Below are 17214 nucleotides of genomic sequence, written 5' to 3'. Positions count from 1 at the left end.
AGAATTCAAAATCAGTTTTCAGGAACCAGAGAAAACCATACATCCAGTCAACGAAGAGCATTGTGAACAAATATGTATGTATTCTACTGTAAACACAGCCGTAGAAGGGAGTACATAACAGGACGGGTTGGATATGTTTTAAATATTTAGAACAAAGGAGAGGTTGTTATTATTTAACATATTGCTACAGTGGCTTCACAAAGTTATTTGTGGAATTCACATATAGTAGAAGGATATAATGTGATAAAGCTGGTAATGAGAGAAGAAATAAAAACAAACATAATACTGTATAAATAACTGTGTACTTAAATAAGCATTTCTTTAACTTTCTTTGCAGTTCTCTGAGAGGGCAAATTGACATTATAATGTGTTTCAACAGAATTTGAAAGTGGTACTGGTTACTTTTTCAATGGGGAAAATCTAACTTGCAGCTCGGCTGGAAAAATCAGTCAAATTCATACTTCATTGGTTTTGGTTTTAAATAGTTCAAACTGTGAACTCGAAACAAAACAAATGGATATACATGATACATTCTGTGACAGCTAGGTACTGAATATAATCATGCTCCATGGACTAAATAGTCAAAACACTGTTTAAAACACAGATGTGTACTGTACAGATGACAAGACTATTAAGATGTATAACATTACTATCATGTGTTACATCCACCCTAAACACTGAATACCTACTGCAGTACCACTGCTGCCCACTAGGAGCTCCTTATAAAAGGTTTATGAGCACTCTGAGTTCCTGGCTGAGCCCCAAAACACAAATTAAAAATTAGCTAAGGCCAGGGGGCAACAACTATATTTGCTGGAGGCCACCCTGGTGCTCGGACACTTAAATAAAATGAAATAAAAATCGCAGCCAGATTAAACGGTTTAGTGGGCCAAATTTAACCCACCAGCTGATATTCACTGGCTTATGGTTGTAGTTATTTTGTGTATGTTGTTAAGTTGACCAGATCGTTGTGTCTTGACCTTGTTGCAGACTAATGTTACCACAGCCAGCAGTTCTGATGTCGCTGGTCCAGCCAGCAAAATCAGCTTTGATCAACTGAGTCTTTGAGGAGACTGTCTCAGGCACACATTTTCAAAGAAATCTCTCTTTGTTAACTGAGTCTTTGAGGAGACTGTCTCAGTCACACATTTTCAAAGAAATACCTCTTTGTTATGGATGCAGCATGGATCCAGGTGGTATATTTGGTGAAAAGTTAAAAGAAAATCTCAGAAGTATAGAGTTTCAGCACATCACTGTAAAAGGTGTACAGCTCCACTGAACACCTACACCAGGAGTGGGCAAAGTTTTTGACTGGCGGGCAAAATGGGATCTAAAATTAGACCACTTTTCTTTTCTTTAGCCCACTTGTTTTCACTAAAGTGTCGGAAGTTCGAACAAAAGACAGAGGGAAACAGGGAAGTAGAGTAATACACCTCACCCCTGGGGTAACTTGAGAATTACAGGGTTAAGGCAAAGTGACAAAAGTCTCATAAAATACATTAATACAAGTTCGGTGGGCCCATTTAAAAAGCCTAACAGACCGTGTCTGGCCCCCAAGACGTAGTTTACACATTCATGATCTAAACTCTTTGCTAATGTCAGCCAAAACGCAACATTTAATTGATTATTAATTTCAATGTTTTTTGTAAATGACCAGATTATCTCCCAGTGACATCAGTTTGTGATACATATGAATAATAAAGACCACCATTGAATGAAATTCCACCATCTTTATAAAGGGGATAAGGTCCACATAGGCACAATGATCAATCAAACAACTTAAAAATGAATTTAACTGTCCTATTTAAGAAGATTTTTACTGATGATAATGAAGTGATTCTCACTTGTCAAATCTGCTCTGCTCTGTCATTCAGTGTAATGGTTTGTCATTTTATTATGCATTTTAAACTCTTCTCAGGTTAGTGTTATTTACCACCACTCCATGAAAATATTTTCTGATAATAAATTGATCCTTGGTTGGGAAAGGAATACACAATGGTGTCTATATGGTGACCTCTAGCGGTGGAAGAGAATCATAATAGTGAACAGGTAGCAAAAAATGTTAAATACTTTCTGTTTTCCGTAAAAACACGCATGTGTGGCGCTAACTCCAGATTCCAAAGGCTACAAGCAGGTGGCTTACAAACACCGACATAAAGAAAAAACAGTGGGATGGGCAAAAACATTTGGGTTCTAAGCATCAAATCAATAGCTGTAACTCCTTTGTCAACTGTACCCATGCGTTGTTGGTGTTGCATCATGCATGACTTTGAATCATTCACCTTAGCGTCACCTGGGAACCACGTGAACTTTAGAGTAACTAAGTAAAAGGTCATTCAGTGATTTGACAAAAAACAAAAGTCAATAAAAGTAATATGTAAAATAAGTAACGTATATATTAAAAAGTGGTCTCTCACGCTTTTCCTTATCCCTGGATGCTACCGTTCCATCCACATACTTCTTATCCACTTCACGTTTGTCCATCTAACTACGATGCTGTCTTCTTCTCTCCAGTCTGTCGGCTCCTCACTGCTCTTCCAGCCAGGATGGTTTCTGTGATCCTGGGGGCTTCAACTTTACATTGAACTGTATTAGAGTTTGTTCCAGTTGCTGCTGGTTGCCAGCAAAGTAAGCTGAGATAGCATTATGGAAAAGAAGCAGCTGTTTGTGCATCACCTTGACCTAAAGCAAAAGAAAAGACAAGAGTAGAACCACAGTCTCAGATTAGAGATTAGAGAGGATTACTCTTCCTAGATGATTTCTATTGAATAAAACTTTAGTGGTCCCCAAAGTAGGGGGCGGGCCCCACTTGGGGGTTGCAAAGTTCATGCAGGTTGGGGCAATTTTAGTTCCTTTTTTCGTCTCTTAGGGAATCACTGCTCTAAGAAAGTAGAGGAAACCTTTTTTTTTCAAGGTCTATTCAACTAAATAAATGAATTAGCATTTCTTATGAATTTACTAAATAAATGAATTAGCATTTCTTATGGTATTAAAATCTGATAACATACTGTATTTTCCGCACTATAAGATGCACTTAAAAGCCTTGAATTTTTTCAAAAATCGATAGTGCGCCCTATAACCTGGTGTGCCTTATGTATTACTTCTGGTTGCGTGGAAAAGGTCACTACCCTTTTCCACTACCCTGATCCATGCGCGCCCATCTCACAGATATTGTCAAAACCCAAGTGAAGCACACTAATTCGGGGCTTGCCATCATTCCGAGTGGATTGACCAAAGAATTCCAACCGCCCATGGATCGTGGATGCCTGGGCTAAGGTATCAGTCTCAAATGTCGTTCGAGCTTTCACGAAGGCTGGAATCATCACTTAACAATTAATTAACAGCAACGACACTGACGGAGAATGTCGTTCGAGATCTGGACATGCTTGATTGTTCCGCTTAATTGTTTTGCTTAATGTGCCTTATAATGCGGTGCGCCTTATGGTCTGAAAAATATGGTATATTAAAGTTTTATATACAACTTTCATAGTACAGTGAACACATGAGTTTGTTGGATATCACTGTTAATGCATGCTGTTTTGATGTATGCTAATGATGTGATTTAAAATGCTAATGTTGAAATAATTGCACAATATAGATGTAAATAGTGTCACTTTTTTTACCAATAGTATAATAATAATAACTTTTCCCTGCAGTGTCTGATTCAGTTAGATGAGCAAATATTTACCATATCAATATAAGTAGGTTTGAATCACCTGCAAAACAGAATTACTGTCAGGAGATGGACGTGATCAGTCATACTTTACTTGACTACTTTTGACCACTTTGGTAAAATAAAGTATAATAGTTCATTTGAATTGTACATTTAAAGTAGAAAGAGTTAAAAAAGGACCTTGAATTTAGTTCAAAGAAAAGTGCTTCTTTGTGAGCCTGGGCTCAGATTTCTGAGGGGGTAAAAAAACAAACCTTGTTTTCCTCCAAAAACTTGAGTTTGATGGTTACATCACTGCGCAGTCTTTCATATTTGTCTCTGTGTATCTGGTACTCCTGCTGAGCCATCTCTATGCGAACCAAGCCGGCAGCATCCCTGGGCCCCAAACTCAGCTCCTCCAAATCAGAGCGGTAGGCATCAAACTCCAGTCTATATGTGGGAACAGGGCAGACCGTCTGAGACGACTCTTCACAGAAATCAATCTCCATGTATTTATTTATTTTTTCCTCAAAAATCTGAAAAGTTTCAAATATTGTTACCTTGCATTTTCATAATGTTTTATAGTCATTAAAGTATCCTCCATTGTTTTGTTGACCAGGGTGTTGACACTTGACACGAAGAAGTTAATGGCACCGAGCAGAGCTTCTCCATTCTTACACAATAGCTTCTGAGTTTCTGCGTTATAACCGAACTCGTCCTGCAAAGACAAACACTGATTGTTTTGTACAACAACAGTGTTTTTTTATTGTTTATATTTTTCACCATCACTGTACCTGCAACTCTGGTGACTTCTGGCTAAGGTCGGTGAAAGTATCTCCTAAGGCCTGTTGCGTCTGAACCATGCTTTGAAAATGATCGATGAGGGCGATGGCCAAACTCAGGATGCTTTCGTACTTGCTTTTGGTTTCTCTCAACACCTCGATTTGAGCCTCCAGTTCCAGGTCCACTGTTCTTGAGCCTCGACCGAAGCGCTCAGAAAACATCTGTTTGGTGCACTGAAAACAAGATCAAAAACAGCTTGAAGACATAACTGATATTTACAATACTGTCATTATAATATTCAAAATATTAATACAAATATAGTTTGATAAAATTGCATAAATTGGTGTAATGTATACTGGACAATCCAAGATAATTAAAATAATGTGTAAATAAATTAAACACATACCTGAGTCCTCCACTTAAGTCAGAACTCAAAAATTATTCCTCTATGATTTTTTTTTATTTCAACAAATTGTCACACTTTTTTTTTTTAACAGATTCACAGTTCATCGTTTTATCCCCAGAAACGACGTAAACCTTTCATGATAAAGAATTGAAAAAGTGTGCCATACCTTGTACGTGTTGATGCCCCATTTCCTCACACTATCCAGTTTCTCTACAGCCACACCACGTGTAACTTCTTCTGTTGAACTGTTGGGACTGTGATTAGACGAGCCTAAAAATGAAACACATACAGCTTAAAAAGAATGTCTTTTTTTCCATAGGCAGAAATTACAGAACATGATGTGGAACATGAAAATGAGAGAGGACAAGAAGGTCATGGTCCTGGTGATACCTGAATGTTGAATCGTGTGTTGGACAAATCCACTGGCAGGAGACTGGCTTTTAGGCAAACTTACACCTCTGGATTTCATGCGGATGTCTGAAATGAACATGATCATGACAAAGAGTGAGGATGAGACAGAATGATGTTGGAATAGAGTCAGAGGAAATAAGTAGTGGGTTATGCAGCTGAGGAGCAGAATATGTCAACTGAAAAATGAAGGTTAGACTGTTTGGTGGAAAAAGCGTGGGGTTATTTCACCATGCAGAATATCAGGGAGGAACAGAACAAAGGTGAAAATGGACTTCATGGCATGAAAGCTAAGTGTCAGGCAATGACAAGACGACAACCATAAAGGAGACAACCATACTTGACGTGGACAAAGTAAAACATTTCCAAAGAAGAGAGTTACAGCAGTGTTTCCCAACCCTTATTTTGAGCCACGACACATGTAATGTGTCATGTAATAAACTATATTGAACTTTTTGTTGTAATTTACTCACAACTGACTCACTTGGTGAGAAACTCATGCCTGTTAAGTTGAACACAACTTAGTTGAACACAACGCTGATACACTCACGGGAATTGAAGAAAAAGACACACAAAGACCTTCTTCAACCACTCTAGTAGTATTTAATAGTTAATATTTGATAGTTCTGCCTGTGACTGATGCATTTAGGAATAAAGACAAATTATATCCAGTGAATAAATTAGTTTTTAGACCAATAAGGTGAAATTGAGTAATTTTCCAAGGCACACCTCATGCCACACTAATGTGCCGTGGCATGTGTTTGGGAATCACTGAGTTACAGTACATGGAACTCAAACAGCCGCCGAAGTATTCCTTGTTGGTACAACTGAGTTGAAGATGTACAAGCAGTAGAGCATAGGACACCCATGATCAGGCAATACAGAATAAGTGACAAAAAAGATCTTAGAAATGTCAACTTATAATCTTCAGTCTAAGCTGGTGATTACACAGCCACCTGGTTCTGGTGGAGGCTCTCGTCTTCTGTCCAGATACTCAGGGTTGAAGCGAATGGCAGGTCCTATGAGATATGGAGGTTTGTAACGTGAAGCTGGACCAGTGAGTTCAGTAGTAATGGAAGAATACAGGTCAGAAGTACAAACCCTGTTAACTGGGGCCACCTTCAGTTTTGGTAGAACATGTGAGGACTTACTGCTTTCTCTGACACATGAGACTGGACGAAATGACGTAGCGAGGGGCTGCATTTTTTCCATTTCTATTTTTGCCATAGTGAAGTAGATGTTTTTGTTTATTTGCTGACACTGATATACAATTTTAGATGATTTTCTATAAACCAACCAGCTTTTTTTCATACGTATTTTAAATCAGAGAAGTTATTTTTTGTTCAAATATGTTGTATTAGGAGAAAAACTGTCAAATTTAATTAATTTAATTAATTAATGGAATATTTGCCAAATCTGTTTCGAGAAACGGCTACAGTAAGAAAAAACGGCAAAAATAGCTATAAAATGTTTAAAGAAAACCATAATTTTGCACAGAAATATCTGATTTCTCAGAAAAAAGTAATAACAGTCAATTTACACCTATATGTAGCTCAAATGCAGTAGCATTGTACTACACAGTAAAATTAATTCTCATCACAATGAATTTTCTTCAATTTTATTTCCACTTTTTTGTTTTTTTTTGTTTGTTTTTGTTCATTCATAATTGTACTCATTTACACTATTGTATGACGTAGTATATCTAGGATTAAACAATAGATACCTGGAAAGAAGCGGCTCTCTTAAATAAAAGTACTGTTTGAAAAAAAAAAACTTTGTTAGATCTGTGCAACAAGGCAGTCCACTTTTCTGATGTACCTTTGATGCTGCTGGTTGGAATGATGCCTCCTGCTGGCCCTCCATAACCTCCGGAGACAATGCTGGTCTCATTTAGGTTTGGTCCAGAGACCATCACCTGCTGTAAATCCTGGTGCATTGGTAATGGAAAAAAGCAAAGAAATGCCATTATTAGCAAGTTGAAAGGTCAGATTTATAAGACAGTAGTTCTGACTAATAGGCCAAAAGTTTGAAGGTGGTAGAAATTAACAGCTGAGATTAACACTCGGAGAGACCAGGGTGGACATGACATGAATTTCACAGAAATTATGCTAGCACTTTCAAAGTCCATACATATCAAATGTAGCAAATTACAATTGAAAATCTGCACCAAATTACAGGCTACAAAATGGCCATTTCTGGGCCACTGCTGAAGTTTGGATAAGCGGGCAAACATGTTGGACTGGTCTGTTATATTTTAAGGTTTCGTGGAATGATTACATATGGCAGGTAAAATAATGCAATTTTCATTGATGAGGTGTTTTTTAAACTGTGTAACTGTGTGTCATTGATGAGGTGTTTTTTAAACTGTGCATTTAAAACAAATGCAAAACAAAAACAAAAACAGAAAATACAAAGTCTTTTATTTGTATTATATTCATTGCATCCCCAGCTCCTGCTGTAGGCCTATGCATGATGACAGGCCCATGTAGGTGACAGCTGGCCGACCTTAAAGCAGCCCCCGTCTACTGTAGGTCATACCCAGAACCAGGACTTTGAAATGACTGAGAGAGACGTGTGAGACTGTGTGAATGCTGACCTGCTCCAGACTGTCATCCTCTGCCAGAGTCCCAGTGTCTCCATTGCTGTTAATAGGGATCTCCATGGTGGCAGCCTTGCTTAAGATACTCTCAGCCATAATGAGATCTCTGCAAGACACTGAAACATCAACATGGAATCATGTCTGCAGTTTTAGATTACAGAAGATTCCACACACACGCACACGCGAATATACGCTGCTTATATGTGTGCTGATGCTGGCTGAAAATAGGTGCTGATGTGGCTGTGAAGTGACAGCTAGCTTTCTCACTCACCGCTATAACAGCGCCGACAGCCGACACGGGAGTCAAGTCTGCAGGGAAAAACACGCTTTTATTTTGCACAAATAGTGAAGTTTATATCATCAACAGATGCGCCGTCTTCAGTCGTCTCCTCTTGCGGCATTCATTATCATTTATTCTCTCACGTCCAGTCTGCTTCCATGTAGTTCAACCATAAAAACCCTGCATCCAGATTTTCTTTTCAGCTTTATTTCAAAATAAAGGCTTTAGACATTTTAGACAGTTTTCTACCCGGATCCTATAGTCGCCTTTATGTCCAAACACATTAACTATGTTATGGCAAATGAAATGTCACTTCGTTATTGCGAATTAAAGTTTGTCAATTACTGGCCGTCAGTTTCTACAACAACAGTCCACTCTTATGTTGAAGGATAATACCTTTAACAGAGCATCATGGTCGAACCTCCGCCCCCTCTCCATCTTTCGCGTAGCACAATGCTGACGTTGCTCATGTACCTGGACTGCAGCATCAGTAATATTTCGATAGATGTCGCCATAAAGTCGCTGCGGAAATAATAAATAACGGTACCTTCCACATTTCTCTGTCAGTGAAATGACAAAGCTCTGGGTTGAAGAGAAGTCAACAACAACAACAACAACAACAACCGTCTAATTATTAGAACAATACGTTTCGAACAGAAATGCCCGACTCCGAGCAGTATAAGAGAGTTTTCATTTTTTAAAGGTGAATTTAGAGCATAGATCTACAATTTAATGCTATCCAATTATTTTTGTCAGTTGACTGTTTTAAAAAAATGAGTATGCAAGCCTATAAATTTCATTTATATTACTTGTCTTTTTAATTATTATTATTTTTTAATTGAAGCCAATTTCTTAAATGTGTCTAACCCATTTTTGGTCTTGTACAAGTATTTATAGTTGAAAAAAGTTAATTAAGGAATTTAAGAAATCAATGAACTGCTTAATGAAATGTTTTTTTTTATTTTACCTTTTTTTCTCACTCCAGAGACCACTATACAGTGTCTCCCTCCACCTTTTATAATGCACAAAGAAGACCCCCAAGCTCATACAAATAATAATAAATTATAAATTCTAGAGTTTCATTCTTCATTGTTGGACTGTTTTTCCTTTTTCAGAGTTTGGCACCCAACTGAATTTGACTATTTTTACCCTTAGATCAAAGACAACAAAATGGTGAATGATGAAGCCGGGTTATTCCTCCTGCCCTCAAACTACAAATCAATATGTCAGAGTTTATATGACTGACATGATATTTGCCCCGCTTTTGATCTTTCTGCCAAAAAGTCTTAGATGTTTTATGTATCATAAAGAAAATGGTATGCAGTCCATCATAAAAGTTTTTTTTTTTTTTTCATGACTATATTCGATTTCAATAATTCATTTCAGGACACATCCTAAAGCACCAGAGCAGGGGTCTGCCACTTTGAACACCAAAAAGAACATTTACCACCAAAGCTAAACCTTTTCTACCAATATTCTACCAACAGTTACTATCAATAACTGTTGTTATTTGTATGACACCTATCCAATAATATGACTTTAGCCTCAGCACAGTCTCTCCAGGTTACAGGTTATTTAACGACCAGAGCCAGTCAGTTTAAGGTGAATCATCATTGTTAGTGGGTTTGTTTGTTATTTGATTGTTGTTGTTGTTGTTTTTTTTATCAGCAAGTTACAGTTGTGGTCAGACAAAATTGAAAAGCGGATTTGAATTGTCTTTATTGCAATGCATCAACTGCATTTTAAATTAATACCACTAGATGGCGACAGACACAACTTACCCTAGCCTGAGGATGGCCAGGCAATGGACCGTTCCAGCCAGACAGAAAGGACAACTTTTATTTTGGAAAAATAGATTCTCAAAAACATTTGTCGAGATATATTGACACATGTCAAGGCGCCTGTTTCATTTGTGTGTTATTCTTCCAACTAGTACTTTGACTTATCCTTTATTAAAAAGCATACAAATACAAAACGTGAAAAGTCCTCTTTCAACATCTTTTCTTTATCAAACTGTTATTTCTGCGCTGAATATCGAATACTATGTTCACACCAAACATTTCGATTTTGTTTTTGTTCCAAACATGACAAGACAGATATCCAAAGTTAGAAATCTCTTTTTTACTTAGGACTCAAAATAATAGCTCAAAGCTAAATATGCTTTGAAAGGTAGTGGTGCAGTAGTTTTAAATTACAATATACAGAGAGTGACTGACTCACATCTTCCAGCTCCTGTATCTCTGACCCCACATTATTCATAGGCTACAAACAGTGAGGACATTGCTGCTGCTGCTGCTGCTGTTGAAAAACAGTTGGTTTTAGTTTGTTTTTCTAATAGAGAAACTAAAAGAAACAATGTGCAGCCCTTCCGGAATGTCCTTCTTACCCATTGTTCCAGGTTTTGATGAAGTAGTTTCATCAATTTCACATTGTTCCAGGTTTTGATGAAGTAGTTGAAGTAATTTCCTAAACTCTCTCATGTTTCACCGGGTCCATGAAATAAACATCACAGATGGAAGCTCATTATGAAAAACAACGGTAGGAGGTGGGTGTAAAGGTGGAGGTGACTCATTTAAACTCACTTGACTGGGCCGCACTCTTACTTTTAACACAGCATATAAAATTTTAACCTCGGAATTCTCACACGAGGAAATGTAAATTTACTGACCCTATAAATTTAGATCAAGGCTAAATTCAATTTGAAAGGTCTGAGGCCGTTGCTGTCGAGAGCCAAGGCAGGAGAGTGAGGGGGAGCTGAAGATCTACACCACAGCGTGTCAGCACCCTGTCTGGGCTGAGAATCGACCTTGATCACATTTTTATTGCTCAATGAGCATAGTTCTGGATGTAGGGCAGCAAAGTTCTCTTTCTGAAGTTAATTTTTTTTCTGCAAACCCAAACAATGATGAATATGGGTTTAGAAAATGTCAAATTAGTGCTGCTGGTGTTTAAATGCGTGCTGGGCATGTTAACTAGGTAATAACACCTTTTTTTCTGTTGCTCACTGGCTCTGAATGCACATACAGCGTAGAACTGGTTGCTTCCTGAATTCCACTGGTCCTGATGTGGAATAATGTTAATGTACATAATGATCTTGACGATGATGACAATGAAAAAATTGCAATAATGCCCAGTACTCCATTTATTAATATTTAAATTGGTCTTATTTCGTGGCGCTTTGGCCCAGAGGCAATGTCTGTGTCATTGGTGTGGAACCCCAGGGTTCACCTCCTGGGCAAGTTCCAATCCCGGTTAGGGCGGTTGGTACCTTCCAGTGGACTCACCACCCGCAGGAAGGTTCAGGGAGCTGGTACGGTGCAGTGTGATTTGGGTGGCGGTCATGGAGACTGCTGCCCCCGCAATCCAGTAACGGATAAGCGGATGAAAATGGATGGATGGATGGATGGATGGATGGATGAATTCTTCAATTTCCTTTTCAGTTAAAAAAACGTTTCTACTTTTGGAAGCAGTAACACTGGTCGCTCATTAAAAGATGAATTCATCATTAATTGTGAGATTCTGATTGGTGGTCTGTAGACAATGTAGATTTATGTAAAATCTCAGAAGAAATACGTGTGACCATACATTTTGGCGACCAGTGATACTTTCAGAAAATTCCTTTTGGCGGCACCATTCTTGTTTCTTATCTTTTATGTTCTCTATAATCTTTATAAACTTTTCAGGCTGCTTTCTGATGAGCTATCAGAGAAACATCATAGCCATTATAGTTCAGGACTTAGTTAGACCAGGGCTAAAACCTCCTGGTCCTCCTGGTCCTTCTGGTCTACACATTTACTCCCTGTAATAACTTTTGGCAGCTCCTTTCTCCAGGCGTTCCACACAAAATAAATCCACACATTTTTTTGGCATACGTGTCCCACTAATGGAGCTGAGAACCAGGTTTTGATGACATACATGGTAATATAAGACTAGTAACTTAAAAAACTCCAAGTGTTTAAGGACAGTCTTGGAGAAAATGAAACCCAGTGTAATGACACTAAGTAGCTGGGCTCCCATGTCTGAGGAGGACTAGGCCGTACCTTGTGGTTTGTTTGTTTTTTCAGACCCTGGGTCTCAGCTCCACCAGAGATATCCTCAGATGCTCGCTCTTTGCTCAATTAATTAAACACGCTGAGGTCTAAATACTTCCAGTCACCGCTGTATGGCGTGAGAGCAATGGCCCCAATAAAATTCAGCTTTTACTACCCCTCTGATGTTTCCAACTCGCCTCAGCAGCATAACCGGAGCCTCTAGACTGGCAGTGAAAAGGCCACAAATGAATTGACGAGGAAGTTTAACAATCGTTGCTCCCGCTAGGGCTTGTTGGCTTTCCCACTGAAGTGTTAAAGCGGCTGTTAATTCTGTTTTCATAAAGGCTACCTTCGGTGGAGACTGTGGACAGGATAGCATAAATGGGGGATGTTTACTCTACTGATGCTGTTTACTTACTTTGCCTGCAATTTTCTGTTTCACAGCACTCTAAATTTGGAAAGTCATTTAGCTTAGCTTCCTGCTTTTCTTCAACCATAAATTAGCACAGCAGCGTGAAATCCATTCTGAATCTGACTTCCACAAACAAACATGCCGTCAGTTTCAGGACGTTTGGCTTTTAAACCACAGAGCAGCCTCAGTGTTGGTGAGCCTAGGTGTACACTCTTTAGGTTATGTAGTATAATATAATACCTTAAGAGTTATAATAATTCTTTAATTAGTTAACCAAAATACTATGCTGTTGCTACAGACTACCACAATCTGCCATTCCTCTTTGATGCAGAAAAAGGAAACACCACCTGTTGATGTTTCCTCAATTACAAAAACACGCCAAGCTTGATGAAGCAGTTGAGGAGCGTAGCCTTGTTTGATTAGGATCTGGTTGTTCAACCTGCTGCCACTAATAGCTCAGATCTGTGTCTCTCACCTGGTACTGTTTTTCCTACTCCCTACACACCATGTACTCGGAGTGCCTCTCATTAAAGCACAACCTGCCTCACAGATGTGCCTTTGTTGTTTAATGACTCAACTACAGCGTCTGTCCACACCGCACCGACACCTAATGTCCAACTTTCTTCAGGTCTCTGCATTTTATGACGCACTTCATACCATGGCTGGTGTCTGTCAGCTTGTAAAAAGATATACAACTTTAAAAGTTGAAAGAGATAAGGACATCTAACTCTGAATAGATACTGTAGGCTACCATTTATACAGTACTGTGGTATAATCCTGCTGAGAAACGTTAGGGGATCTCAGCCCAATGTGTTCTCTTTACTTCCATTTATTTGTTTGTACATCTTAACTGCATTAGTTTGGTTATGAGCTACTTCTTAATATTTTACAAAATAACAACCAAAGATCATGCTCTCACATGACCTTTGGTCAGAAATAGCCGAAACAGCGTTGGCTTGTTCACAGCCTGAGCCATAAACTTTTATCTGTTATCAAATGCACATTCATTAAATGTTGTTTAAATCAACCATTAGTTTACTGCCTCGTTGAAGTTTGAGTTAAAAAAAAAAGTTTCCTTTTTCTATGTACGTTTTATTATAATAATAATAATCTCTGAACTACAAAAATATATAAAAACATTATTGGCCCATACTTTGTGTCAGTGGTTTCCAAACTATTTTCAAACATTGAACTTTGAACTCATTTATATTCATGGAAGTGAAATAATACAGTTATTTAGGGTTGTGTGTGGGTGGTGTTTTTCATCATAATTTAAAAAATAACAACAATTAGTAGAAATCATATTTAAATCAGTAATTCCTTTCATCATTTACGAGACATTTCAGGCAAATTTCAGGCGAACCCACACAGGGTTGAAATACACTGGTTTATGTGTAAGCAACTCAACATTCCACATGTCCTTTTGCTGTGACACAGATACTGCTGATACAACTCTTCTCTCTTCTGGGTTGGTCTGGATATGAAGGCCAACTGTGGTGGCAACCTTAATCAAACCATCCTAAACTGATATAACGTTTAAGGATCCCAGGTGCAAACACCTCCCAAAGCGATGAGGAAAAAGTTCTAACCACGAGCTGGGATCGGCTTCTCCGACTCGTCTGCATCAAAGCCTTATTCTGCTGCAGGATGCTCTCGGTCTGCACCAGCGACCGAGTCCATAAACGGTCAGATTTATACAGGTATAGTAGGACCTCAGTGCTATAAAGCAGACCACAGTTGAGTATATCACCAGGACAGCTAAGGTGAAGCAATTTAGAGATAAAATGAGAAAGGCCAAGATGAACTGGTTCCTTATGTTGAAGAGAGACGGTGGATATATTATGTTTGAGATTAGGCAGTGAAAATGAAGGTCAAAGCTCTTGAAAATAATAATTTTATCAATGACAGGGTCACACTGTCAATCACTTTCTCATCAATAACTACAAAGCAGCAGTAGTTGAACGTAGTTGACAGCAATATTATTCCAGTTACTTGGATTGAGATTGAGTCACTACTACAATATATTGTCATATAAAAACACAAGACAGCTTCCTCTTATAAGTGCAACATCTTGGACTAGCTAACTGTGGCTAACAACAAATGCACCTCCAAAGTAAGCAGATCTAAGAAAAATAAATTAAATAATTGAAATAATTTAAATATTACTTAGCCCTCCCTCAGATTAACAATGAAATATACTCGTAATGTTATAGTGTCAAGTTGCAAAAACTTCTAACCAAAGACTTTAGAAACACTAGTCTTAAGTAGCACCTGATTCCAACACTACTTGGCATCTGGACTAGCATAGGCCAAGATCTCATTCATATTTACAGTAGTTTGAAGATTTAGTTACAACATTTGCTTTTTATCAATGAATTAGGTCTAGGAACACAATAAACCAACAGTGTCGGTTCATTTAACGGTTTCTTTCTAGTCATTTATTCACTTACATAACAGGCTCATGTGGGGGCTGATAGCTAAAACGTGAGTAACACTGACAAGGAAATGGTTAGTTAGTTCATAGAAAATGTATTAAACGTTGGAAAAAGATAGAAAATATATAACAAACATAGAAAATATGCCCAAAGTATCTGAAGTAAATTTACAAAAAAAAAATTATGATAATGAGAACTTGGATAAAAGGCAATAAAATTAAACATACAAGATCAATCCTAAATATTTATTTAGCTAATAAGTTAGGACAATGTTAGCCAGAAACAACTCTGCTGAGAGTCATTGAACTCATGCAACATAATTCAAATGGCATTTCACTCTCTCTACAATGACAGGCCACAGAGTAAAAAGTTTCAGGCCATAGAAACTTGTCTCAGAGACATTATGGGCCCCTAGGCCAGACCTTTCAGATGTCTGTGCAGTAGACATTTGTTTAAATGGCTCTTTAATGTTTAATACTATCCATGTGAGTGGACATTATGAGTGAGAAAAAAGACTTTAGTTCTAATGCGTTTCTGGCAGCATTAAAGAGTTTTTCTTTTTACGTTGGGGACTCAGAAGAACAAGCAGACACGTTCTACGACATTGTTATTTCAGCTTAAGGTTTCAAAGTTAATAGTTTCCTATGAGCAGTAAAACCTTTTTGCAATTTTTAGGCCATAACTTTTTTTTATTGGTTGCTGTGTATTTTGCTCCCTGGTCTGAGCAGAGGCAGTGTAGTTAACAGCTTATAATAATGAGAGAAAATCTCCATAACATTAATATATTCAAAATGAACTGCAGAGCATGTACCATGTGAAAGTTGTGGCCACTATCTGTTTAGATGGGAATCAAAGTGAAAGCAGATGTGATTGTAGACTTAAATATATCTACCTGAAGTAGATCACTGTCAAACAGAGGTTACTCTCAGTAGCCGTGAGGTTCAAACTCCTTCAGTTTTATTCAGTCCTGGGGTGGGATAGGGATTTATGACCGCTGCACTGATCTGAACAAGGATTTACCAATGTTGGAGTGACACATAGGAACCCCCCCCCCCCCAAAAAAAAAGTATATATTTTTGTGTGTATTGAAGTACTGTTACTAAATGAAACATGTTCATGTTTTCTGTACTAAAGGACCACAAAAACATTTTGAAAGACGTAAATAAACAACTTCAAGCTAATTGTGAAAAGATTTTAAAGAACTCCAGGAACAGCAGTAGAACTCTGTCTTGATCAGCATTTTGCTTTGCAGCAATAAACAAAGCATAACTCCAACCAAGCACTGAACTATCTTCAGAAGGTCAAAGCCAACATCACTGACTATCAGTGGAAACAAATATTCGTGCTGGAAGATCAACAGACTTCAGAGATTTCACTAATGGGTCAAACTGTGGGATCCTGTGGGAGACCTATGGATTTAACCAAAAGTTCATTTGTTTTAATTTTACAGTGTTCTCCATGATTGTTTGTTGAAGTAAGGAGTGGAAATAAAGTCAACATAGTCATCAGTGCTACTGAAGACTATGTACTTACACAGATGTTTTCATTTATTCTGCCTCATCTGAAAAAAAGAAAACTCATACCAAGCCATTCTGGGAGTTACATGAATTGTTTAACATATTTTTCTGACTCCCTTTACACATTTGTGTAAACCCTTGGTCAACCAGCTTCTGTGAGACACAAGAACACATAATACCCACTACATAACTGATTATCATGACACTGCATTTTATTAGCAACATGTTCCACCTTTACAGGCAAACTACAGCTGTTTATCTTTTTTTTCCTTTTTTTTTTTTTTAAACATTAACAGTTCTGTGTCTTTGTCTTTCTCTTCCACACACATACATTTACATTTTTAAATTGTTGTTAAGTAAATCTGACAACTGGTTTTTGACATGAGAACTTTTTTTCACAGTAAAATGCAAAACACTTAAACACAATTTTCTTTAACCTCCTTCGCAGTTCCCTAGACTAATGGATTGCACAGGATGCACTAAGGTTTGGAATAATACACAGTGGGAAGGCTCTCTCACCCTCGTGTAACACCCACATATAAACAGTGAGCAGAGAGCATCAACCGCTGAGAGGATACTGGAGTCAGTTTAAAGTAAGTGATCTGATATAAAAAAACAAAAACAAAAAAAAAAACAATAACAGAAAAATGCAGAAGCTGGCCTGAGATTTTCTGCCAATCTACTTCATCAG

General features: G+C 37.9%; 1 protein-coding gene across 4 annotated transcripts; it reads right to left on the bottom strand.

The window, feature by feature from the left end:
* Positions 1-1112: 1112 nt before the first annotated feature.
* On the bottom strand, positions 1113-8690 carry LOC103378211 (arfaptin-2-like). 4 transcript variants are annotated; one of them, XM_017032052.2, is made up of 10 exons: positions 8120-8690; positions 7846-7964; positions 7068-7176; positions 6206-6268; positions 5232-5318; positions 5008-5111; positions 4447-4668; positions 4213-4370; positions 3928-4102; positions 1113-2682 (listed from the first exon to the last, which is right to left on the bottom strand). In XM_017032052.2, the coding sequence occupies exons 2-10, from the start codon at positions 7942-7944 to the stop codon at positions 2527-2529; spliced, it is 1173 nt and encodes a 390-aa protein (XP_016887541.1). In that variant the 5' UTR covers positions 7945-7964; positions 8120-8690; the 3' UTR covers positions 1113-2526. The 4 variants fall into 4 exon arrangements, with proteins under 4 accessions (XP_016887541.1, XP_016887540.1, XP_008307551.1 ...); XM_017032051.2 differs by having other exon boundaries at positions 7846-7954; positions 8120-8689; XM_008309329.3 differs by lacking the exon at positions 6206-6268 and having other exon boundaries at positions 7846-7954; positions 8120-8688.
* Between the last annotated feature and the right edge of the window lie 8524 nt (positions 8691-17214).

Source organism: Cynoglossus semilaevis, chromosome 4 (assembly GCF_000523025.1).
Source record: "Cynoglossus semilaevis isolate Cse_v1.0 chromosome 4, Cse_v1.0, whole genome shotgun sequence".
Lineage (NCBI taxonomy): Eukaryota > Metazoa > Chordata > Actinopteri > Pleuronectiformes > Cynoglossidae > Cynoglossus > Cynoglossus semilaevis.
This window is presented reverse-complemented; position numbering and strand designations above follow the sequence as displayed.

Excerpts from the sequence above, each read along its gene's own strand:
- LOC103378211 (XM_017032052.2), bottom strand. The coding sequence starts at position 7,944 with ATGGCTGAGAGTATCTTAAGCAAGGCTGCCACCATGGAGATCCCTATT. Across the intron at positions 5,112-5,231 it reads ACACACGATTCAACATTCAG|GCTCGTCTAATCACAGTCCC; the intron begins GTATCACCAGGA and ends TTTCATTTTTAG. Across the intron at positions 2,683-3,927 it reads AGTTTTTGGAGGAAAACAAG|GTCAAGGTGATGCACAAACA; the intron begins GTTTGTTTTTTT and ends CTTTTGCTTTAG.